This window comes from Anas acuta, chromosome 3 (assembly GCF_963932015.1).
Source record: "Anas acuta chromosome 3, bAnaAcu1.1, whole genome shotgun sequence".
NCBI classification, from domain to species: domain Eukaryota; kingdom Metazoa; phylum Chordata; class Aves; order Anseriformes; family Anatidae; genus Anas; species Anas acuta.
The window spans coordinates 33,401,174-33,427,365 of NC_088981.1; the positions used below are offsets into that span (position 1 = coordinate 33,401,174).

Genomic DNA, 26,192 nt, shown 5'->3' on the forward strand with positions numbered 1-26,192 from the left:
GCGGGGGCGAGCGGGGAAACGAGAAACGAAAGCGGCGGGGCCGGGAGCGGCCGCAGGGGACCGGGGGCAGGCGGAGGGGGCCGGGGGGCAGCGGCCGGAGCCCCCCCCGGCTGCACGGAGGAGGAGCCGAGGCCTCGCTGCTCGCTGTCCCGCTGGGGCTGGCTGCTCGCCCTTCGGGGTTTGGCGGTGAGGGGCTGCGGGGGAGCCCCGGGGGGGTCGGGGTTTGGGGTGGAGGTGGGTGTGGGGGTGGCTGAGGGGCTGGGGGGGGTCTGTGTGGTGCTGAGCGGCTGTGACCCGCTTCTTGCAGGCGAGATGAAGAGGAGGAGCGAGCCTGGCTTCGGCAGCCCGCAGGCGAAGCAGAAGAAGAAGGTGGAGGACCTGGGGCTGACCCTCAGCTCCACCTCGGACGATGAGGCGCAGCTCAGCAATCACACCACGCAAGGTGGGGGCCCTGCCTGGGTCTAAATCCTCGTCCGTGAGGCGTAGAAGGTGGAGGTGGATGAGAATTGCATGCCCCAAAGCTGTGCAGTTCTGGCTGTGTGTGGACAGCATTAGCCTCCTCAGGCTCAGGTGCTACTTCTGGTTTGGAAACTTTCAGCACTAAGGGTCTGTACAGTACCAGAACGTGGTGCTGTTTAGGAGATTCTTAATTAAGACTGACTTATTTAATTTAAAGAGAAATTTATTCTCAGAAAGAGCAGCCAGGCATTGGGATGGGTTGCCCAGGGAGGTGGTGGAGTCACCGTCCCTGGAGGTGTTTAAGGAAAGGTTGGACGTGGTGCTGGGGGACATGGTTTAGTGGGTGATACTGTTGGTAGGGGAATGGTTGGACCAGATGATCTTGGAGGGCTTTCCCAACCATAATGATTGCATGTTGGAGGTGTTTAAGAGATATGTGGACAGGGCACTAAGAGACATGGCTTAGTGATGAGACTCATTAGGTCAGGTTGATGGTAACACTTGATGATCTTGAAGGTCTTTTCCAACTAGATAATTCTATGACAATGCCTCATTGTATTAAAAAAAAAAAAAAAAGGTAAACCAAAAAAACCCACACCAATATTACTGCCTCATTTTTAGCAGATGGAAGAAATTGAGACATATAGAAAGGGTATGTTAGGCTGGGGCTCTTGTGTTGTAGCTCCATCTTTTTTGCTGGTTCAGTGTGATTTTTTGTTGTTGCTGTTGTAAGCTGTGGAAGCTTACAGGTATTTGGTTTCAGGAAGAAAAACTGCTTTGGAGTTAACTCAATTGCCTGCTTTTTTTTTGTTTTGTTTTGTTTGTTTGTTGGAGTTTGCTTTCTCACTTGGAGTATTCCAAAGATGAAGAGGGTGCCCTACACAATTGCTATCCCTATTGCAGAGCGCTTTAAACTCTCCCAGGGCAATGGTACTTCATGTTGCCTCATACATGTGCCTGCTGCTTCTCGGTCTTGGGATTTCCCTTGGTCGTAGTATTAGCGAAAGAGGGCCTGAGCACAGAAAGAAGCCTTCCTCTTGTGAAAACAGAAGGGAATGTGTATGGAAGATGAATGGTCAGTTTGGGAGTAGGTGTAGTGACAGGGTATGGTGTTTGTATGTCTTGCAAGACCAGAGGTGAATGAGGAGGTAGAGTTGTAGGGTGTCGGAGTTAGGATAGAGACTATCAGGAATTGAATGCAGGATTTAGGCTGAAAAATTCAAACAATTTTTTTTTTCTTTTTATTATTGAGTTCAGTTATGGGTCAGGATAGGCTGTGAAACTTTATGGAACAAGTCAATGCAGTTCAAGGAAGACATTCTGGATAGGTTTAAATGCTTGGCAGTCTGTTACTCCCATTGTGGTTTCAGATGGAAAAAAATAAGTTGGAAGAGAGAAGTGTTTTGAGATGTATGTATTTACTGATCATGGCCTAGTGAATGTTAAAAGTAAGAAGAGTTGTGAAGGAACTTTCTTGAGGTTTTGTAATGGGTATTGTGTTTGAGGCACATCATGAGACCTGGAAAACAAAAAATGATAATAATAAAAAACAGCTCAAAAGCAGGCATTAAAGACAATTGAAGCTGTGGACCGGAGAAGCAGGAAGCACTAACTGTTCCTAAAGTAAAATCCTTTTTGATCTAGTTCATCTCTAAGAACTTGGCGAAGGAAAGGGAAATGTAGCTTTTATGACAGATGCTTGGAAAGCAAGATGGGCATGTAATATTGCAAACATGCTGTGTCATAGCTTTCTTTGTCTTGAGCTGGAAGTTTCAAAGGTTGGTACTGTCAGCTCTAGTACAGAAGTTATCTTAAAGAGTGATAGTTCAGCTGCAGGGGTTGAACACACATTGAAACAGTTTTAACTACAGCTGCGTATTTCACTGCGGTCTCTCACTTTCTGACCTGTTGTAATGACCTTTGCTAATTTTCCAGTTGTTTCCTGTTACTCCACTGATGCTCTGTTATCCATAGCAGGAAAATAGAGATCTGTGAGTTGGGAGAGGAATATTGTGTTTTTTTCTTATATCAGAACAAATTTAAGAAGAATTCAGTCCTTTCTAGGTTATGCCACGCTTTAAACATGTGCAGCTACCTAATTTCTTTTTAAATGATAAACAAGAAAAGGTAAACTCTATTAAAAACTTTATTAACAGCAATTTTCTGCATTATCTCATGGCAAGTTAGGTATATTTCAACCTGTAGTCGTGCAAAGAAGTACAGGGTGATTACTAGACCTCTGCGAACAAGGGAGGCTTGAGAGGCAGAGATGCAATGAAGAGCGTGGCTATACTTGTGGTTTGCTGCTCCAGTAGTCTTTATGGCCTGCCCCACTGCTGGTGCTAGACAAATTTCAGGAAGGATGAAGCCGTTGCTTCATCCTCATTGTGATCACACCACAGGAAAAGGGGGAGAACTCCCTGGGTTGTAGGGCCTCCCTCCCTACTCACCTGCAGGGCAGTCTGAGACAGCTGTGACATGCCTACCACCTGATTCCTGCCCAGATCCCAGCTACACTCAGAGGAAATATGTTTGGGCATCTCAAGCAAAGCACTATATAGCTCATCCAGGCCTAGCTTCTTAGGCCAAATAGGTCCCAGGGTAGATCTGGGCGTGGGCAGAGCCCAAAGTTTGGTGCTCACAGAGGTTCAGCTGCATCAGTTTTAGGTGGCTTTCAGGTGACAAAAATTGGGTGTGTGCTGTGTGTGGTGTTCCATTTCTGCCTTGATTGGTTCATTGACTTCTTTAACTTCTTCTTTGAACCTTGGTCATTTTTTTTTTTAAATTAGATTGACGTTCTTTTGCATGGATTTGTATGCATTGGTAAACTTCTCTAGAGGTGAAAAATGGTCTTTTTTGGTAGTGAACTTGGGGCTTTCGCTGCTGAGGCGGGTGATGGAGTCAGCTGAAGTTTCTTGTGGGGTGCTAAAAAGGATGCAGCTCTGTCTTTCTGCATTATTGGCCATTTTGTAGATGTCTGTGTACTTGATTTTTGTTCAAGCCAGGGTTGCACGTGCCTCTGTAATTAGGTAGGGAAATGAGGAGAATCTAACACTGTGTTATCAAGGTGTCAGAAACTTCCATTTACCCTCAGGAGGGAAGCTCTGGACTGTCTAGGATTATTGTAAAGCTCAGACACAGTACAATGTACTATTGTGGTCATGCCGTGGCCTGTTGTGCTGCTGGCACAGGGTTTGCCAGGCCCTTTGGGGTATGTGGCATCCATCATCTGAGAGAGGTGGTGTGCAATCCTGAGACAAAAGGGTTGATAACCAAGTGTTGGTTCCATGTGGTATTATATGTTGCACCTGAGTGCTTCCTGTAACACGTTTGAGTTTCTGAAGTGTGCTGTCAGACTCAGTGTTCGTTGAGAGGATTTAATGAGTCACACTGCGTATAGCTCTTGATGTGATTACTTGATGTCTTGCTTTTCCTCTTTTTTATTTTTTTTGGTATTAATTTCTCTTGCTTTTCTTGTTTTCAGAGTCTTCCAGTAGCAGCAGTGGGTCTGAGAGTGAGAGTGATGAAAAAAGACCAGTCTTCAAACAAGACTCTCTTGTGGAGGGTACTTCATCCCGCTACTCAATGTACAACAGTGTCTCCCAAAAGCTCATGGTAGGTCAAAAGAGGTTTGGTCCAAACTATCGAGATCTGATGAGAGCAAACTGAGAAGACCTCAGTCTGTTCTGAGATTTTTTCACTGTGATTTTGATCATCATTATAGTGAGGTTCTCTGTTTGATCCAGCTAATAAGCAGCTGGGGGAGGCTGAGAGAGATTTGTAGATGGGGATTTGGCTTTTTTTTTTTTTTAAAAAAAAAAAAAAAAGGGGGGGGGGATTAATGTTCCAGGCCTTGGAGCAGTGAGGTGAATGTGAAGAGAAAGACTTCTGGTTCAGGCAGTTTGCTGAGCTAGAAAAAGAGAGTCCTGCCTTGTGTTATTTTGCAATTATGTATGGTTGAGTTAACAGATGTAGCAGATGCCCTGTAAGAAAGGCCTTTACAAATTGTAGGATTGACATTAATTCCTTTTGGTCTTGGCAGTTGGCTGGGCTGCCCTTGCAGAATTATTACCGTAATTGTTAAGGTATTTCTTTCAAGCAGTGTTGCTCTGGTTTATGTAGGGCCAGAAGTTTCTTAGAAACACATGGAGTTGTGAATTACAGTAACTGTGACAGCTAAACTTTGAAGATGATCATCAACCCCTTCATTACAGAGTGTTAGCAAGGGGAAGAAAGAATTTCTAGGAAGTTTTAAGAAAATTGTAGACTCTTTTTGTCATGGTAGTCCCAAATATGGCAAGTTTTTTCTGGGTTTAAAGGCAATAGTAGGTTGTAGAGAAGTTTCCTAGAGTCTGTGCTGTTAGAGATGTTTCCCGATGCAAAATTCATCACTGTGGTATTGTGAGCATCCTAATCCTGAGAGCATTGCTATTCCTGACAAGAAAAACAAAAATGTTATCGCCAGGGGCAGCAGGAAAGATGAGGCAGAGTTATGTATGACTTGAAATGTGACAGGAGGTCTAGGATTTGAAGGAGGACTGAACTCAGGTCTCCCTTTGTGCTGTGCTGCTCTCAGAGGAGTGGGGGTCAGCAGTCTTTCCATGCTGGTTAGGTAAGTAAAAGGAAAATAGTTCTTCATTACTAGACGTTCAGAACTGATGTATTGCAGGCTCCGTGGCTGTCACATTGGATGTACATATTTCAAGGACTGCCTTTCCAGGTAGCAAAGGCAATGGGTAAACTCCATGTACCTCTGTATAAAAACTGATGGATATTGTGTTGCTTCTCATACAGGTTGATAACAAGCAGCGTCTTTGTTGCTTTTCACAGGAGGGAGCATATGGATGATTTATTCATCCAAGCGAAAGTTCTTAAGTCTGTCATTTACTTATTGTTCTGTGGATAAATATTGGAGGGAGTAAAATTGGCTACATTCATGCTTTTTTTTTTTGTTCTCTTACTGCTAAAAATAATAAATAGAAAAGCTGTTAAAGTAGCAATTAATGAACGTCATCCCTTCAGTTCAAAAAAAAAAAAAAAAAAGGAGTGTGTTTCAGGAGCAGTGTGTCTTGCATCCCTCCTCTGGGTGTTAGGTGAATTTTAACTGATGCTTGCAATGTGTGTGACTGCATATTCTCAACAAATAATATTACAACAACATGATGTTTTTCCCTCATGCCAGCATCTTTTGATTTATGAATTTAAAAACCCACTGAATGTAGTGGTGGATGTGTCCTGGCTTCTTGCTACTTCTCCCTTGGAGCAGTCTTTTCCTAAATTTTTCTAATTTGTTCTCTTTTCAAACATCATTCTTTAGATCCATTTTTTTTTTTTTACCTTCCTGCCTCAGTGGAGTGAACTCAGTATTAACTCTTGAAAGCCACAACTGGGATTAAAGTTCTCAGTGGCTCCAAGTCACTTCAGTGTGATGGCTCTTTTCTGGGCTAGTCTTTAATCCCAGTAGCTACATAAATTCAAATCTACTTGCCTCAGTGTGCTCCCTTTGTTTTCTTTATAGGCCAAGATGGGCTTTCGGGAAGGAGAAGGTCTTGGAAAATACGGCCAAGGCAGGAAGGATATTGTTGAGGCCTCCAATCAGAAGGGAAGGAGAGGCTTTGGGCTGACCCTCAAAGGATTTGATGGGGAGCTGAATATTGATTGGCAGGATGAGCCAGAGGTAAGTATTTACTGTTTTGAATCCCTTTTCCATTGCTGTGTTCAGGATTTGTCCTCTGGGAACGTTTTTTGAGTGCTGATGTAACTGCTGCTGTCAAGTGGTAGACCCAGGCCCAACTTTGTCCCTTGACAAAGCACGTCAAAAGTTGTTTGATGTCACATTTATTAATGGTCTGGCACCAAATCTTTCAGGTGGAGTGTTGCTGTGATTTGTGTGATTTGTTTCTGAGCTTGTAGTAGAGAATGTGATGGGAAGCTGCTATCAAGCTGTTTTGAATTTACCCTTTTTATGTTGTATGTCATTGTTCTTCGTACCTGCGTAGGTGGCTTTTTTGTAAGTATTTTTCCGGGTGTGTTTAGCAGTCCTATCTAAAATGCTGTGATGTTTTATTCCTGTCTCTTGACAAGCTCTTCAACAGGGAAGAAAATTGGAAAGTAGAAGTTTGTGTTGTCAAGAAATTAAAGCCCAGTACTGGTGTTATTTGATACAAAACAGCTGCTGTATCCTTGTTTTCAAGAGAAAAAGAAATAAATAACACACAAACAACAAACGGAACACTGAATCCTAAGGAGCTGGTCAAGCAGAGGCTGAGCAAGAAGGTCACAGTCATTGTTAGTGAAGGGCAGCAGTGCTATTGACTGACATGGTGTGCTTTATTGCACTTGGTTCTCCTTTCCTAGTGTAGTTTTCAGCAACTGGAAATAATAGCAGGGGTTATTCCTCCAGAGCCAGGAATCTGAAATCTGTTCTGTAGGCTTGTTGGCTTAGGGCTCGTTCTTCACCGTGTTTCTGCATCTCACAGCAATTCTTACCTATGCTTTGCTCTTGTGGATGATGCTGCTATAACAAATGTAAGAAGGTGAGTAGATCTTAACAGCCTCGCTTTGTAAAAGAGTGACATCACTCTGGCCTTTAGTGCCATAACAATTTCTTCCCAACAGCAGAAGGAAATGTTTACATCCTGAATTAAGTCATGGAATGAGGGAGTCTTTCAGAAGGAACTGTGTGAATGGATGTGTAAAACACCATCAGGAAGTTTTTTTTTTTTTTTGTCAACTGTCTCCTTTGCAACGTCTCTAAAATGTACCTTGAGAGTACTAGGCTTTAGCTTTATTGGTTGTTTATCAGATGAGAGACTAGTACTACTTTTTTTTTTTTTTTTTAATCTGATGAAATGAAATGTATTTTAGGCAAGGAGGAAAAACTATATGGCCCTAAAGTCATGGCATAACCCCCTATGGTAGGATTGGTTGCAAACCTTTTGGGAGCAACTGGTAGTTATATTTTACTAGCAAAATCGTACTTGACTCTTCCTATGTTTTGTTTTTGCAGCCCAGCGCCTACGAGGAGGTGGACTGGTGCCTTGAGTGTACCACGGAAATCCCCGATGCCCAGGAGCTGAAGGAGTGGATGACTGTGGGGAAGGTAGTTTTTTAGATCCCAGTACTTACCAGCCTAAGAAGATGTGGGAATGCTCAGCCTGAACCAATTGCCTTGTCAAAGAGTTGTAGAAAATCTAGCCTGGAGGAAGCCTCTGGAGACTGCTCCTGCAGCTCTCTGCTTCGAGCACATCCAGCTAGATCAGGTTTCTCAGGGCCTTGTTGGGCTGAGTTCTGAATATTTCCAAGTACAAAAAAATCTCACAACCGGTTTGAACATCTGCTTCAGTGTTTGATAACCCAATTACCAAAACTATCCGTATAGCTAATGGGCATTTATTGCGCTGCAGTTTGTGTCCGTTGTTTCTTGTCCTATCACTGTGCATCTCTGAGAAGAGCTGAGGTTCACTTTCTCTATTCCCTATTTCTCTATTTAGGTAGATGTAGATAGGAATAGGATCTTGCCTTTGCTGTCTCCATTCTGAACAAGCTTTTCTATCAGTCTGTTATACGTCAGATACTTTTGCACCCTTGTCATCTTGGTGGCCTATTTGCTGGGCTTGCTCCAGTATGACAGTATCCGCCTTGTACTGGGGAGTGCTAAGCTGGATAAAGTATTGGTGTGTGGTCTGAAGATGCAGAATAGGAGAGAATTGTTCCTCTAGCTGCACTCCTGCTGATTCCACCTAGAATGTGGCTGACTGACTTCATCCTTCACAAGTTCGTGTTGCCATATTTGCTAACTGTTGTGCGTTCTCATCCTCCTCCAGAGGAAGATGGTGATTGAAGATGAAACAGAATTCTGTAGCGAAGAGCTTTTACGTAATGTCCTGCGGTGCAAGGTGAGTGCTGCTCCTTAGAGAAGAGTGGAAGTTTGGGGGGAAGCAAATAAAATAAATAATTGAAAGGGTTGAGTAAATGACTGGTGATTGGCAGGAGCTCAGAACAACTTCTGTCACCTCTGTGCCACTGGTGTGACCTAGAATCCTGGTTGCTACTGCCTGTTTGTCAATCTGTTTTGTACCTCAGCCTTCAAAGGGATGAACAAAATCAGTGGTGTTCCTTTCTGGGTTAGTCCAACTGAAAGGCTCTAGACTTGAAAGAGCTAAGGACCCAAACTCCCTTTCTTTTCTCGTGTTACATGTTTCTTCCTAGATCTGATCATACTCTTATGAATTGCAGTGTGTGTGTGTGTATCTGTGAGAGAAATACCTTCAGCTGTGACTGCTTTTGAGGTGGGTAACCATGTTATCAGGCTCTGGAGCTATCAGTACAGAATTCTTCAATGTCACTAAATTTGATGAACAGTTGGGGTGGCTTAGAAGAAGAGTGCTTATTATGTGACAGAAGAAAATTCATAGAGCACTCTAAGGAGTGAGAAGCTTGAGGATGGGAAATGCTTATGCTTACCTATCTCTTGAGCCTATGTCAAGTCCAGGTTGGTTTTATTTCTGTTTGTGCAGAGCGTGTTTGACGAGCTGGATGGCGAAGAAATGCGTAGAGCCCGAACAAGATCCAACCCCTATGAGATGATCCGTGGAGTCTTCTTTCTGAACAGGTCTGCAGAACATCTGGTTATGCAGCCTCTTTCCCATTTATGTCCACTTTCAGCCATGGGAGTCCAGATTGAAACTTAATAGGTCCCTATTTATGTATTCACAGAGCTGCAATGAAGATGGCAAACATGGACCATGTCTTTGACTACATGTTTACAAACCCGAAGGACTTCCATGGGGTGAGGGCCTCTCTTTAATTTTCAAACAGCTGTGCTTTGTCAGAGTGGAGAAGGTGGAGGGAATGGAGAATCCTTAGGATACTGGCTGGGAAAACAGATGCTTGAAAGACATTTCTCTGGCTGAGTAGTGCAGTTGATGGTGTGTGTGGTTTACCTGAGGGGAGCTGTTACTGGGTGAGTAGAATTTCCTCAGTTTCCTTTTGCAGAGGCCCTTGATAAAGGAGCGAGATGCAGAGCTGCTCTACTTTGCTGATGTGTGTGCTGGTCCTGGGGGCTTCTCCGAATACGTCTTGTGGAGGCGGAAGTGGCACGCGAAAGGATTTGGCATGACCTTGAAAGGACCAAATGATTTTAAGCTGGAGGACTTCTATTCTGCTTCCAGTGAGCTCTTTGAACCTTACTACGGTATGTAGTGCCCGCATGAATGTTACCTGATGTTTTTGCTTGTGCTCCAGCTTCTGCGTCAGGAGCGCAGCTGGCATTTGTACCAGCGTGGAGATCTTAGAGAAGCCTGTTTCTAGAGAACCACTTTGCAAAGTAGAAGTGGGCTGTCATCTGAGAACAGGGTTGAGATCGGTGAGCTTGCATATCAAGTCACGTTTCTGCACTTATTTCCATTCTGCCAGGAAGATGTGTGTCCTGTTAGAATCCTTTGTACTTGAGCTTATCTGAGAAGTGCAGAGTGCTTTAAGGTGGCTTGACAATAGTTCCACTTGACTGATGTAATTCTGAAACACGCTATCTGTGTAGGCTCACGGAGTAGGAAGGGGAGATACAAGGACTGATCGTCTTCCTGCTGCTTATTTCAGGCCGTGTAAAGGAAACTCAAGTGTGACTGTCCTGTAGAGATGGTAGCCAGTTTGATTTTCCACTGGCAGGTTTTTCTTTATCCTGCCACCACTGTGACTCTTGATGTCTGCCACTTTTGACACCTAACCACGAACTCTTAGAGAATGGCTAGTGCTTCAGGATTAGATATGTTAAAGAGAACATTCGTGGCAAGGGCAGCAGGGCAGACAAATGCCTTGTTCTAATGCCTGCAGCATTTGGATCTTCATAACTCACTAGTGCTTTTATGGAGAGAAAGAGATACCTAGAGAAATGAATAACCCAATGACTTTGATGCATTTTCTTGATTCCCTTTCTGTCTGTTGCCCTATAAAATCTAGGGAGATGTATACAACTCTCTTCCAGTGACGGGAAGGAAGCAGATTGCTGTGATATTTGTGCTTTGAAGAATAGTAACAAATCCTAGTGTCACTTTGCTTACTGACAGGGAGATTGACGAGGAATTTGGTTATCAAAGTGCTGTCGTGCATCCTGATCTCTGCTGTTTTCTAGTCTTGCAGTTGTTCAGTTAATACAAGCTGTAGTTTTAGAAGATTTATAGGGAGTAATGCCAACTAGAAGTTCAGGCTTCTCTGAAGTCAGAGTTAGTAACCTCTAGGACACAGCTTAGATGAGCTTTCTAAAACACTAGCCTGAGGGACAAGGAGGCTCTCTTTAAAGAGCCTTATGGGAAAATTACAGGCCTTCATGCAAACAAATAGGAATTTCCTTTTTCCTTCTCTTTATAAACCTGTTTGCATGTGAACAATTTTTGGGGCTGTTTTTCTTAACTCCAAATTACGTTGTGTTTGGAAGTAGGTGGTTATGTTTCTTTAGAATTATACTAATTGTTTGTAGAAGGTTTCCAAAGCACCATGTGAATTGTTTTGCCTTTGCTGTAAAAAGCATGTTACTAACAGGTGAGCTGTGCAATGGGATTGAATCTTATGTTTTTAGTGGTTTCAGCTACTTGTCATTTCTATTTGGGTGAGAATATTACGTTGTAATGCAGTCAGTTCCTGACTCAGAGGAGGGCAGCGAGTGATTTGTCATTTGTTGTGGCTAATATACAAGTCATCTTTGGAGCGTGGTTATTGTACGGCTTTGTTTAGCCATGACCACAGAAGCTAAATAGTTTTTCTAAATTAACAGCCATCTTTGGTGGTGAGCTAGGGAATATATTAATGCTTAGTCACTTATTGAGGTCTGTGTAGTTTCTGACTAAATGTTAATTGCATCCAATAGATCACCTGTTTGTACTGATCTTTTGTACTGATCTTTGCAAACACGTTAGTAATCGTCTCTTCCTTTCCCCTTAGGAGAAGGAGGGATTGATGGAGACGGAGACATTACTCGCCCAGAGAACATTACTGCTTTTCGGAATTTTGTTTTGGACAATACTGACCACAAGGGAGTGCATTTCTTAATGGCTGATGGGGTTGGTCCCTTTCTTTTTCTTCTTGTACTAATGACCCAAACTGGTACCTGGTACCACAGTCTGCATATGGTATTTGATGTGTCTGCACTTAAAACATGAAATTCATTAAGGCTGTCATTAAAATTCCTGGTGGCAGTGTTTTTTAAAAAAATTAAATCATGATTTAACTGTACAGAATTGTTTGCTTGAGCAACAGATTTATGGAGATGCTAATCACGTGCTATATGCTTTGCAGGGCTTCTCTGTGGAGGGTCAGGAGAATCTGCAAGAAATCCTAAGCAAACAGCTGATGCTTTGTCAGTTTCTTACAGCGCTGTCCATCGTCCGGACAGGTACGTTCTGTCTGTTAATCATCTTCCACCTTCTGGCAGGTGTGGGTGACATTGCAGAAGGATGCTGTAGAAGTTTATTAACATGGCACAAAGTCTGCTCTGCTGCACAGGATTGAGTGTGTCTGCATTCATTCCAAGACGGTTGTCACAAAGCTAAGAGAACTGGGGCAGAAAACTTAGGCTATCTATGTCTGTTTTTCTTTTTATTATGAGCAGGAAGTAAAATGCATTAGTTTAAGTCTCTTACAATATGTTATGTAGCTGTCTTGGGCTAAGGTCACAGTGTGGTAACTGGATAGTATATCTGAGCTTTATGGTATCAGCTGGCCCAGCTGCTTTCTGATCATTCTAGCAGGCTGGCTGGAACAGAGTGGTACTAATCTAGTTCATCCTTCCCTCTAGTTTGTGGCTTTTCTCCTTTAAATCTGCCATCTCTGATCAAAACCAGCTGATGCCTAATGGTGTTCTAGCTATAACCCATTACTGCCAAGTGATGGACGTTACAGCTGTATCTGGTTTTGATGGTTCCTCTCTTCTGCAGAATTTAGTTAGCATTTGGCATGGACATGCAAGAGCAGAAGATAGAAATGCTTATCCCATTGTCATTTATCTTGTGTCCTGGGTTCAGAAGTACTTGAGGCAATGATCTGCTTAGCAGGAGTCTTGAATGTGATATGGTGTAAGGAGGAACCTTCCTTAAGTCTTCCCTCTCTAAGTAGACATAACTCTGCCAGACTGACTGCTTCTTGTTTAGGCTAGTTGGAAAAGTTGTTCAAAGGCAAAGCATGGCGTATATGCTTTTCTTTCTAGATGACAAGCTATTCTGTTCAGGTAACATCAATTAGTTCATTCTTCCAGCCTGAAACTTCTTGTTGTGCATAATGGAGCTGCTCTTCTGTTGAGGCTTTTCCGTAGCATGCTGCAGTGCCATAGGGGCATAATTTAGGCCTGGGAAGGGAGGCTAGGGAGTGAGTAGAAGGTTTGCTGTTGAGAAAGCACAAATACTGATTTGATCCTGGTCAGAAAACTGCTTTTCCCTTTGCTGTAGCGATACGGAGAAGATGGTTCATGGAGCCACATTGGCCTACTCCTTGGAAAGTGTTTTAGATACTGTTTAATTGTACAAAACCACTTACTGTTTCTGCAGAAGAGAAGATTATTGAGGTGCCTGGTATCTCCTTGTTTCTTTATAATCTGCTGGTGTCACTGTGCTTCCTCTCTCTGCTCCAGGAGGACATTTTGTCTGCAAAACCTTTGACCTGTTTACTCCATTCAGTGTGGGGCTTGTTTATCTGCTGTATTGCTGCTTTGAGCGAGTCTGCATCTTTAAACCTGTGACAAGCCGGCCTGCTAACTCGGAGAGGTGAGATTCTTCAGCATGAGGGATTACTACAGAAAACCCGTCCTCTAAATTCAGCGGTAGATGAATTTAGGCAAATGGAATCTCTGTGACCTCACGCAGTTGGCAACTGCTTTGGAGGAGAAAATGTTTTAGATGCCTACTAAATTGTGATGTTTGACAAGGTAAAGAAGATGTTTGCCAAAGTACACTTGCTTTTCATTGCCTCTCTGAATTCCTTCTGGAGAGAGAAGTAGTGGAACTGAGTATGTAACGCTGTTTTGCATGAATCAACTGAGGTTCCAGTGAAGCCAGAGCATATTATGTGTGTTATTGTACCTGTCAAGTTTAGCAGAATTGATTTACTACTTCAGGGAGATCTGCAGCATTTTTGAACAAGGTTGAATTTCCCAATTTTTTTGGAAAGTGGGAACTGACACATCACGACTTCGTGATAAGTGAGATTTCACCTTCTTGGGGCTGTCTGGGGGAAAGAATTCCTGGGATTTGGGATCCTGTCCTGACAACGGGAGCATGGCAGGAAAGCTGGCTGTGTGGAAAGGACAACCCAAATGATTGCTCTGCTCTGCAGGTACGTGATATGCAAAGGATTGAAGCTAGGGACTGAGGACGTGCGGGACTACCTCTTCATGGTGAACATCAGACTCAACCAGCTGCGCAACTCCGATGTGGATGTGAATCTCGTTGTCCCGCTGAACGTGATCAAAGGGGACCAGGATTTCTATGATTACATTGTGCAGTCCAACGAAAAGTGAGTGCCTGTGGGCAAGGAGGGCTGCTGGCTGTAGGCAGGTCAGCCAAAATGGTTTTCAGTTGCAAGCTACTCATGGAGAGGCTTGTTGATGCTGCTATACTGCTCTGCTTTTGCTCCAAGAGGCTTAGCAGAGCAGAGGGACCCTATGCAGAGAGAGGTTATTACTGTTAGTGACTGTTTGGCTGCTGTGTACCATCCTCCTATGTAGACTGGAAAGGAAGGATAGTGCCTAATTCTTGCAGGTGGACTTCTTGTCACTTTGGATCAGTGTCAGCATGAATCAATGATTCTCTTTGAGGATCAGTCAGGCTTCTGCCTGTTGTCCCAGTAATCTTCCATGTAGTTAGATCTTGGTGTAGATAAACTTGCTCCCTGACTGAAATTTTCCATCTCTTTTAGCCACTGCAAAGTTCAGATAAAGGCGCTGGCTAAAATTCGTGCCTTTGTTCAAGACACGTGAGTATATTCCTCTGGCTTTCAGTGCGGGTTGAACTAACCTACCATAAATCAATTGCATTGCCCTTCTTTAATGCGTTCTTAATTTGAGCTGCTACTTTCCTTGGCCTTTAGAACCAGGGAAATTAATAGTGCTTTTAGGTAGCTCAGTTTGTCTCTGCTTTGAGTTGCTTGCAGAAAAGTGTGGGTAGCTGCAGGAGTCCTGAAGGCTGATGGTCTGTCACCCTTATTGAGAAGGCTACCATGCACTGCGTGCCTTCTGATTAACACACGTGGGCCTGCTTCTTAGCAGGGGTGTGGACGTACCATCCTGGCTGGTGTGTTCAATTCTACAGCAGCTGGCTAAGATGGGCATGATTCTTAATTTTTCAGGGGTGAATCAGAACATCTAAGTTATGTACCTAGAGTAAACTAAAGCATGGGACATGAATTTCTCAAGTAAAAAGAAACCCTAAAGCTATTGAAACGTATAGCTGACGTGACTTTTCTGTTCAGGTGTCACTCAGAGATCACACAACAGAAAGCTGAGTGAGCCTGAGAGCCAGAAATCTTTGTTGAAGAACGAATCCTAACATTAACACTGTTTTTTGTGTGGGGAGGGAAGCAGGATTCTCTTATGAGTGTAACCTGGTGAAGACCACTGTGTGTTTGTCATTCCCAAGCCTGACAATGAAAGATGTGAATGTGATGGGGCTGGGATATGCTAATGCTATGAGAGCAAGGAGGTTTCACCATTCTAATAGTCTGCTTCTTTGCTCTTGAGGACGCTGATCGAGCCACGGCAGGCTGAAATCCGAAAGGAGTGTCTCCAGCTATGGGGGGTAAGTAAGCTGCGAAGCAGGGAGATGGTAAAGGTGACAAAATCCTTGCTGTGATGAAATAAGGATGGAGCCAGAGTACAGATAAGCTTTCTAACCAGAGGCTTAATATGTTGTCCTGGGGGAAGGTCAGAGATGATTTGAAGCTTTTCATGTAAGCAAATAGGATGATGCTTGTAGGTTATGCGTATGGCTTAACTGAGCAGGCATCTGATTCCTCTGCTTTGCTGCAGTTGACAATGTTTGATGGCATACAGAGTGAACTCAGCACCTAGTGGTTTTCATGCAGTAGAGCTCTCCAAAGGGTCTTGTTTTATGAGTCTGCGCTTTTTCTTTCCTGAGTATTTGACTGTAGTGAGGTCATATATGGCAGTGTTTCATTGAAACGTGGGTGAAATCAAAGATTTAGCCTGAAACTTTCTGAAGCTGCCTCAGAGTTTCCTATGAGACACAGTGACACAGTATACCTACATTAAATTTGAAAAACATGTGAGACCTTTTCTTTGCTAGATGAGCTCTCCAGCAACTGAAGTCCCAAGAGCAGGAGTTTCAGGGGGCAAGAGGTTCTGTCATGTATTGAAACCAGAAAGGTTCATGTAGACACGCAGAAGAATAACATTTATTATCAATTGTTTGATTTTTCCTTCAGATTCCTGATCAGGCCCGTGTTGCTCCTTCATCTTCAGATCCCAAGTCCAAGTTCTTTGAGTTGATCCAGGTAAGACTTTACCTAGAAGCTGCTTCTGCTTCTTCTGAGTTCTTTTGTATAAATAGGTCTTTTCCCTGCAGGAATTAAGAGAGTAAGAAGTCCTGGATTATTGTGTTATGGAGAAATTTACCTATCTATTGATAGGTAAATGCAATAAAAAAATATCTGTTGTTGTGTGTCTAACTTGCCTTTTGTATACATTACTCTTTAGGGCACGGACATCGATACCTTTAGTTACAAACCCACTCCTCTGAATTCCAGTACACTGGAAAAAATCCGCCAAGTGTTGGATTACCGGTGTATGGTGGCTGGAAGTGAGCAGAAGTTCCTCTTGGGGCTAGGGGTAAGTCCTGAGAACAGTCAGACTTCACATCTGGGAGTTCTGCTGGTTCATTTCAGTGTTGCTATTTTGCCTTGCAGGTTCATCCCATTCTTTCCTGTCCCCAAAGGCCAGGAAGGATTCTTATCGGCAGTCCTGAATGCTGCTAGTTATTTTATGGTTCTTTCTGCTGACTTCACTACTTTTCACTGTAATTAACCCTGTTTTTGTAATTCCAGCCAACACAGAGACCCATACTCTTGCTAGTGTCTCTAATTACTTTCACTGTCCTTTTAAAGGTGTCCTATTTCTGGTTCGTTATATAGGTATGAAAAGTTAATGACCGATGAGAAACGGTGTTTTTGTTCTTTTGATGTAGAGATATCAAGGTTCTTCCTTAAAATTCCCTACAAAGAAACTGCTTGTGATGGCCTAGTACAAAAAGATTCTTTGAGGGATGCTCTGGAGCTGGTCAGAGGTCTCTCTTCCACCCCTACTCTCATGAGGCCTTGGGTGAATCTGACTCTGCCTTCTCTACACAGAAATCACAGATCTACACATGGGATGGTCGCCAGTCAGACCGCTGGACAAAACTGGATTTGAAAACTGAGCTGCCACGAGATACCCTTCTCTCTGTGGAGATTGTTCACGAGCTGAAAGGAGAGGTAGGAAGCTATTCTTTCTCCTGTTAAGTGGCTGCAGATATAATGAGCAGTTTCACTTATTCTCTGTAAGATACTGCAGAATAAATGTTCCATTTGTGCCAGGCATGAGGCTTTTTTTTTCCGTTTGATCTTTAGAGAAACTATTTTAGATTAAGTTCCTTCTTTCTGTCCAGTGCTAGAGAGATGAGCTTTTAACATTGTTTTGAAACCCTGATATGCTGTTGGCCTGCATGCAGCAGCAGGTGACACTGCCACCGAGACTTAATCTGTTCTGTGGCTCTTTGGGTACATAACTGTGCAGCAGTGATCGCAGGCCTTGGAAAAAGATCCTTGAGGTATATTCACAACGTGAGGTGTTGCTGCCTGGGGGTGCAGCTGTCCTCTGGCACCTCAAATGAGGATGCTGTAGTACGCTGGGCTCTGTGCTGTGCTACCTGATGAGGCACTATTGTGCCAGAGAGCTGGTGATGGTAGCTGTGGTCCTGCTTTCTCTCCCTCCCTTGAGACAGCTGTGTAGGTGAGATATGCCGGTTCTTGGAGGCTGGCATGTTACTGTACAATGAGCTGCAGGGAATTGACATGCTTCTAGTATCTGGAAAGGTGTTCTCTTGCTGGAAGAGAATGATGCATTGCCAAAAAAAAAAAAAAAAAAGGGAAAGAAAAGCTACAAAATGAAGCTGAAATAGCAACTGACAGTCCGAGTAGTAAGTTTATGTATTACTTTCTGCAGGGGAAAGCACAGCGAAAAATCAGCGCTATCCACATCCTCGATGTCTTGGTGCTGAATGGCAATGATGTCCGAAACCAGCATTTCAACCAGAGGTATGTAGGCTCTAGAGAAGTTTCTTTCTTGTATGTCAGTGTGACTGAGAAACGTTCACACTAATGGCAGAATGCTGAGCACGGGGAGACAAGTGCATTCAGCTGAATTGCTAAATGCACCCAGGTGCATTCAACATTCAGCTGAAACACTGTTGTTGTGATGAACTGTGACTGAACCACCTCGAAGTGATGTGGGTGTATCCTTCTCTGCCTGTACTGTCTCTGTGTGTGAGGGCAGGTCTAGCTCCATTCTTAGTCTGGAGTGAGCCAGGCACAGCATGGATAAACTGAGCACCCTGGGAATATACATGAGCATCACTGATAAGTGGCTCAGGGAGAAGGAAGGACCCTCTGTTTCCTTCCTAAGGGGCATGATGTCTCTCCTAGTCTTGCTTGCCTATTTAGGCATCAATGTGTTCAGCAACACACGGGCTTGTAGAGGAGGCTATGGAGACTCATTCCGCACGGATATGGGTCAGTATCCATAATAGTCAGTATCACTGGGCACTGAACTGTGAGGGTGTGGTGAAAAACTGTTTCTCAAGTGCCCATTTGGCAAGCAGTGGAGGCAATCTGCAAGCACTGTAGTGTCTAGTTGGTTATTCAGCTGAAACTGTTACCTTCCTGGTGCACCAGAGATCTAGCTCAATTGCAGGATTCTCTTTCTGTTTTTGTTCAGGATTCAACTGGCGGAGAAGTTTGTCAAAGCTGTTTCCAAACCTAGCCGGCCAGATATGAACCCGATCCGGTGAGTGACTCCTCTTTCCCTCAGCCTTGCAGGCTTTGGTTTTGCTGTGTTCGAGGATGAAGGACTTTAAGGTGAAATTCATAGTTGGGTCTCACTGGAAAGAGGCTGTAAGTCCTTTCAATATCTGGGGTGAGGTTGATAGTAGAGAATTTGTGCCCTCCTCTCACACATCAGACGTTCATGCTTTCATCATAGGTGGACTGGCCAGCGCTGGTCTCAGATGTGTGCTGATGTCTATCGCACAGCTAGCTTATTGCAGTCTTTTATGTTCTTGTCTGCCCTGAAGGGTCAGCAGAGGTACAGAGAAGCTGACTGTTAGATAAATGCAATGTTGATCAGTGTCTGCAATCTCCAGATGGTTAGCCTGAGGAGGAGGTTTTCGTTACAATGTCAAGAAAGTTTCTAACAAAGCTTTGGTTGCCTCCTGACTTTCGATTTCATTAATTTTGCTATAGCAGATCACGAGAGTGTTGTTGTGCTGGGTATCAGATACATATTGTGGACAAAACAGCTTCTGTCTCAGAAGGCTTTCAGTCTAGCTAGAAGTGCCGTGATATTGCAGGAGAGGCTGGAGTACAGGAAAGAGGATGTTCTGCTTGATGATAGACGAATGGGAACTCAAACTCAGGACAGTCACAATTTCTGGAGGAGCCCGAAGCATTGGCAAGAGCTGAAGATGAAGCAAGAAGGGCTGTAGAAATGGGTCGTAGAAGGGTTCTTTGCTCTCATGAAAAAGTGTTCAAACTGTGCTGTTTGAAGCCTGATGATTATAGCAGCATGTGTGAAACAGGTGGTTGGGATGTCTGATCAGAGGCAATGCTTTTGAAACTTTGTGATTTGTCTTCATCTCAGAACAGAAAAACAAAACACAAAAGCAGCTTGACGTAACAAGATGATGATTCCAAATCATCTTTACTGATTAAAAAAACAAAACTGTTTTTACCTCAAGGTGGCTAGCGAGTTTTTTGGTGTCCCTCAGGATAACAGTGAAGATCTTTCAGTTTATTTTTACTGCAAGGCCAGCACGCTGAAGCCAGAACCTGCCTGGGGCTGACCTTGGTGAATTTACCTCATGGGAAAACAAAAGCACCTGACTTTCACAATTCTTCCTCTTCTGTATACTGAGCCTGGGGTAAAAATGTACAGCTTCCTTAGCAGTGAGGACACTTGTATGTTGCTTACAGCAACCCATCTGTGAGAAAGCAGATGCCACATTTTTTCAAGCCAGGAGAAATAAAGCATAAGATTGAGGAGAAAGGTGAACCTTAGTCGTGCTTAGCCACCTCATGCTGTACAGAATGAACTGTTGTTGATTCTTACAGCTGGGACAGAAAAAGAGGACGGTTTAATTTTTTATTTTTTTAATCACATTTTTGTCTTGTTTCTTCTTTCCCCCCCAGAGTGAAAGAAGTGTACAGATTGGAAGAGATGGAGAAAATTTTTGTGAGGTAAGTGGCTGGCTGAAATGAGACATTTCAGGGCCTATGGAGACTGTCAGCCACCAATGCATGACAGCAGAGGAATGGGAGGGATGTGCTGGTCTGTGCTTGAGGAGTCCTGGAGAAAGATCTTGTAAAGCTCTTGAATCATGCCGCTGAGCTTTAATGCCACAGACTTGGCCAGTGAGCTTTGCAGAGGTAGGAGCAGCAAGTGCACTTGAGTATTTGTGCAGTGGCTTGAAAGATTTAAGAGTTTGTACCTGAAATGGGAACCCCATTTGGATTCAGTGTGGTAGATGACAGATCCTTCATTCCAACACTAGATTTGCTACCTGATCTAGACAGCTCTGGCAGTTTTTTCTAGCCATGCAGGGGAAGCAAGAGATGGGATTTTCCAGGGATGTGGCAATTTCTCCTGTCATATTTTCACTGTGACGCTCTGGAAGGGGTGTGCGGGTGTCATATTGTGTGCAAGAGGGCAAAGAAGGAAGAAACGTGTGTGTTTAGCTGTGTTTAGCAATATGTATCACTGTCTTCTCTCTACATTTAGGTTAGAGATGAAAGTCATCAAGAGCTCAGGGGGCATACCCCGGCTGTCCTACACAGGCAGGGATGACCGGCACTTTGTACCCACAGGACTCTACATCGTACGGACTGTGAATGGTAGGAAGAGAGAGTCCCTTGCTCTTCATTTTTTTCCTCTGTGCCTTCAAGTAAAAAGTAATTGATTAGGCTCACTCCTGCTGTAACTCTGTAAAAAGTGAATGGCAGTGTTCCAATGGCTAGAGATTCACTGTTGTAGTGAACATAGCTTAGGTTGGGAAAAGGTTCAGGGTGTTTCTGTGACAGTTTATTCAGCTGCAGTTTGATCTGTTGTGTGGGTAAATCATTTTATTTACAGGACTGCCTTTTTTTTTTTTTTTTTTTTTTTAAGATTATAATTGTTTACCAAGAAGATATTTTCCAGAGTAAAAGTACATGGAAATATCCTGTTTGGAATGTCAATTTTTAAATGCAGGGAGAATGGGATTTTCTCAGTGAATGCAAAAGTTTGGGAGGCAGGTGGTCTTGAGGGAGGAAAAGGAGTAAGAGAAGAATCACTGTTACAGATTCCTTGCCCCTGCTTGCACTATGTATGCATTTATACCACGCTTTTATCCTCATTCCATTTCTGATCTAATCCCTGTGATGCTTTTCTGCAAGATCCCTGGACAATGGCATACAGCAAAAACTCGAAGAGGAAATTCTTCTTCAACAAGATGACCAAGCAAGCAACATATGACCTCCCTTCTGAATCCATCGCGCCCTTTCAGTGAGTACTAGCCGTGGCAATTGCCAGAGCTGATGCTGTGGAAAGGTGTAGCTGCATCTGGATGTTTGGAAGGGAGTTCAGGTGTGCTCTGCTGTTTTTTTGCAGTTGTTTGCACTGCAAGCACAGCTCAGCCACCAGCAGGGTGTGCTGCATAAACTGATACCTCACAGATTTAGGAAACTGCTGATCTGGAGTTGTTGCTTTTGCTGTTTATTGCTATGAGTAACATAAATATTCTCACATCCACAGCACACTGTGAGTGAGTGAACCTCGCTGTGCACAGGGAGTCCTGCAACTGCAGTTTGTTACATCTCTGAACGCTCAGATCCTTTGCTGAAAGTTGCTAATTTAAAAGTCAGTCCCAGTTAGTTTAGCCCAAACTCTGGTATAAGTTTTAGGTAGCCAGAGGTTGTTTAATGGGAGAGTAAGAGAAAAGCGGTATCCCCTTGGGAAAGGATTGTCATTGGACTGTTGTTAACACTGGGGGTGCTGAATGCCACCTGTATCCATTGGGTACTAGGCCAAGGCAGCCTTTAAGTACAGCAGATTCTGTCTGTGGTACGTCAGGGCTTGTGGGTGGAGGTGTTCTGCACTCTTTGCCCTCTGGTGGTCTCAAGAGATACTCTCCACTACCAAGGACTGCCTCTGAGTGAGAGCTTGACGTGAAAAAGTGCTCCTGATTCTTTGAATCTCCTTACCTACTTTTCACTTGCACTCATAATCTTTAAGCTTCCTTTAACCAGCTAAATAGGAGAAGGGGCTTAAAACTGTGAAAGCAGAGGCACCTGGTGATTTTTTTTCCCCTCCAGGCCTCAAGATGGGGTTAGTTCTGCCTGAGCACTCAGAAATAGGCCAGTATGAACCTTTATGAAAGGCTGAGGACTTGGAGCTCTTGTGTAGGACTCCAGAGGGGAAGTGTTGTGTTGTGGTTAGTGAGCACTAACGTGTCTGTAATTAGCCATTGACATGTGCTCCTGTCGCTGTGCTAGTACTGCTTTGTTAGAACAGGAGCACTAAATAAGCTATGAATATGGTGTCAGTACTTGTTCAAAACCAAAGGCTGCTGTGTCGGCAGTAATTAGCAGCTCTGTTTTCATTATGGCTGGGACTGTGCTGATGCAGGGAGGGAGGACTGTGCTTGATGGATGGAGTGAGAGATGGCGTTGTAGGACCGGAACTCTCAGCAGCCGAGTAGAGCTTGGTTATTTCACACAGGGGGAAGGAAGGGATGATCATAGCTGCTTTTGTACAGCACGAAGTGCTGCTCATTTGCAAAGCTCTATAGGACAGCTATTACTGATTCTAGTAGGTTCGCAGTGAGTGATTAGACTACTTGCTTCTGCTGGCAGACTTTCTAAATTCTTCATTAAGGCCTTTCCATTGCCTGCAATGACAGTTTCATCCTCCGAAAAACTTGTGGAGGGAAGGGAGGGAGGTTTTCCCTAATGATCTGCCTCCTTCCAGCAAATACCAAACTGAGCCTTGAGTGAAGTTAGAATTAATAAGTTTGCTTCCATGGAAATCTCTTAGGCTAGGAAGTTCCTGTACATTATGGGCCATAAAGCTTGTAAGATGAGTGAATGGATGTACTGGCCTTTCTCTAAGGCACCCCTTAGATAGAGTACCTCTGTGTGGCTCCCAGCACAAGAGCAGCTGTGTCTGTAGTGCACTTTGTGGCTAAGATGGTGGCAGGGTTTTCCTTCCCCTCTTCTGCCATACTAATCTTGCTCTCTTCTCTGTCCACAGCGTCTGCCATTACAGCCGCCTCTTCTGGGAGTGGGGGGAAGGTGTCAAAGTGCACGACTCTCAGAAAAGGCAAGATCCAGAGAAGCTGTCAAAGGAGGATGTCCTGTCTTTCATCCAAGCACACTACCCCTAACCCCCTGCCCTCTCGAGGGGCACCGGGTGGGGCTGAGCCCAGCTTGGATTCTTCAGGGACTGACAAGACTGGGGCGACTCCACAGCTATCCTGGTCCTCTCCAGAGCCGATTCCCTGGAGGAGATGTAACCAGGAGGCGCTACGCAGAAGGCTCAGGACAAGGCTCTCCCTTGGCAGTGTATATAGGAGCGTGACCCAGGCAGCGTGCCTGCTGCTGGAGCACCTATGGTGCCTCCTGGAGTCGAGGCCTAACGCCCTTTTGTCTTGACCTGCTGCGTGCATGAGGCCAAGGGGCTGGCAGCTTTCTTTGCTCCTGTGCAAAAAATATTCAGCGAGGTTTGTGGAGCTCTGTGCGTGTCGGGGCTCTCCAGGCTTGTGCTTCCCTGGCAGTGGGAAAAGGAGCAGAGGAAGGCGGCAGGGCTGGGCTGAAGCAGCCCTGCCTTGTTCCTGGCAGCTGTCCAGCTCCTTGGCCTCATGAGGGGCCTTCGCTACCCCGTGGAGGGTGGTAATTCCTGGGGGGATGCTAGCTTTGGGGTGCAAGGACATATTCTCCTTGGTATCTCTGACATTTCTGCTGTCGAGGCACTTGGCCGGCCATCGGCAATCCTGGTGTGGTGGTGTCCCACTGGGCAGGAGCCAGCGCGGGTGATGACTGGACTTCCTGGCACCGACTTGATGTTCTGGTGCCACGGGTTTCTCAGACCTCTACAAGTTGCTGTGAAAAGGATTTCCCCCCCTTTCCAGGTCAGTGACTGATCCCGAGGCAGCAGCCTGGGGTTAACTTGTGAGCGTCTGCCTCACGGTACTTCTGAGCCCAAGGTGCTTTGGGTCTCGGTACTCAACAGCATGACCCAAATCTTCAGGAAGGAGAGCGGACGTGGGAGGGAAGACAAAGGAAGTTTGCAATGCTGGGGGTCTGTACAGGAAACGATGGGAGCATAGGACTTTGTTAGGAAACCCAGGGCTTCGGCGAAGAGAAATCTTGACTTTGACCACGTTGGTTAATAGGAAGAAATCTGTCCCCTGACTGTTCCTCTGGAAAGGATACCCGAATTCCGTTCTAGAGCAGGCTTTGACACCCTCCAAGTCTCACCTGGCCCTTGCGCTACACCTGGGGTGAAGGCACAGAGCTGTGACGCTCTCAGCATGAAATTTGTGTGTCAGCAGACTTCTCAACGTGTTTTTATGCTGGGCTCAAAGTTGTCTTCTGTTGCATGATTTACCTTCAGTTCTGGCTTCCATCGGGCTTTTGCCAGGTCTTCCATGTAGATCAGAAGGTAACTCGCAGCTGACTGCTTTTAGCTAAGCAGTTCCCCCCCTTTTTTGTTTGCTTCTGAACACAGACCGGCAGTAGGGAGGAAACTGATTTATGGGTTGTCTGAACTGTGCCTTAAAGAAAGCTGTAGTTCTTCTTGGGACTACAGCAGTTGCTTAGATTCTTATTTTTCCCCCAAAAAATTGTATGTAGGATTTGACAAAGCTTTATGTAGTAAGACATGCAAGTTCTCATCTGCAGGTTTATCAGTGCATGGGTGCCCTGCACCCCTCCCGAAGAGGCCGTCACAAGGGCGGCACGTTGTGGAAGTCCCACTTTCACCTACCCTACAAGGTCCAGCGTCACGTATAGGTTTTGTCCTCCTTCTCAGCATGCAGTGAACGTCATCCTACAAGTAGGCCACGCTCTCTGAGCTTGGAGCACTTCCGTGTCTTCACAAGCATGTCATTTCCATGCGCCCATGTTTTATTTCTCTGCAGTTTGGTGTAAACGAACGGAACAGCTCCAGCTCCTTGCACCAGACAAATTCGGGTGCAGGCTTGGTATCTGGAGAACCCCAGCCCTCAGTAGGGGAGCAGCACAGGAGCTGGGCTGCTGCTCTGGGGAAACTGGAGGCAAAGGTAGGGCGTGGATGGGTTATGGATAGGTAGCTCTGAATGCTGTGCAGGGCAGTGATTCCATATTTTGTCAAGCTCCAGCCTAAAATGATGTGGGTAAAAGGTTCTTCCATGTGGTTGTCGTTAACCCTCAGACACAGGTCTGCTGGAACAGTTGAGGGGCTGCACGTTGTCACGGGGTCCTGTGGATGACCTGTAGCTGCCCTCTGTTCTCAAGCAGAGGCAAAATATAAAGGAGAGGAAGGGTAGGCTTCCCCCCGTGAAGAACGAGAGCTCTGTCACCGGCAGTTTGCTCTGGCAAAGGCACTTCCACGAGGGATGAGGAACTTTCCCTGGGGGCTAGAAAAAAAAACAAAACACACCTCCAACTGCGTGGTTTGCAGACCTGTGTGCAGTTGGCTTTTTAAATCAGTAATTTGAGGTCTGGTGTTTCTGTAGACAGCCTTGAGGCTGTTCTGATGCCAGCAAAGCGTGCTGCTCCCTCTGCTGAGTGTTCCAAACTCCACTCAGGGCTCTGCTCTCCCCTGGGGGCTGGCGGGCAGAAGGGTGACTAGGAAGTGTGCTGCGGAGCTTGGAGGCCTCAGAGGGTGCAAAGGAAATCTCAACAGCTCCAGGCTGCCTTTTATGAATGGCTACTTCCTCTTTGCCCTGTTGCCTCTGGTTCCTCCCGGTTTTAATTTGCTTTTATTTTTATTTTTTGATGCACTGAACCATGATTCTGAGTCCCCCTCCAAGAAGGCAGGCGTGAGGCGCCGTGCTGCTTGCTGCAGGGTGAATTTGGAGGGATTACATTGGGAAGGGGGGTGAGGAAGGTCTTGCTGAAGGGAATGTTGATGTACATTAATTGCACAATGTGTTGTTATTAGGCTGTGTATCATTTTGTGTTGATTTCTCTGCTTTTGTTGTCTCTCTTACCAATACAGCCCCTTTAGTTCACAGCAGTGCTTATTTACTTTGTTTCCCACAAAATCTGGGCCAGCAGTTTGCGTTCGCACGGAGACAGAAGCGCCTTGCAGAGTTCAAACTCTGAAGGCAGTCCTGTTCTCCTAAAGACCTTCCTGACAAGCGCTTCCTCAAGCTTGCAACCAAATACTCAGGCAGCTTCCAGGCCACAGCAGTGCAGTAATCTAAAGCTCAGACCTTGCCAACCAGACACATCTGAGTACCTAA

At 44.8% G+C, this 26,192-nt stretch overlaps 1 protein-coding gene across 1 annotated transcript; it reads left to right on the forward strand.

Moving 5' to 3' along the window:
• On the forward strand, positions 1-25,960 carry CMTR1 (cap methyltransferase 1). Its single transcript, XM_068676564.1, has 24 exons — positions 1-186; positions 308-442; positions 3,944-4,074; positions 5,978-6,136; positions 7,469-7,561; positions 8,286-8,357; positions 8,979-9,073; positions 9,178-9,250; positions 9,457-9,655; positions 11,398-11,516; positions 11,752-11,848; positions 13,079-13,211; positions 13,780-13,959; positions 14,362-14,418; positions 15,182-15,239; positions 15,886-15,954; positions 16,157-16,288; positions 16,807-16,929; positions 17,660-17,751; positions 18,431-18,499; positions 19,900-19,947; positions 20,489-20,601; positions 21,142-21,250; positions 22,997-25,960. Exons 2-24 carry the CDS (start codon positions 313-315, stop codon positions 23,127-23,129), a joined length of 2,484 nt encoding a protein of 827 aa, XP_068532665.1. The 5' UTR covers positions 1-186; positions 308-312; the 3' UTR covers positions 23,130-25,960.
• The last annotated feature ends 232 nt before the right edge of the window (positions 25,961-26,192 follow it).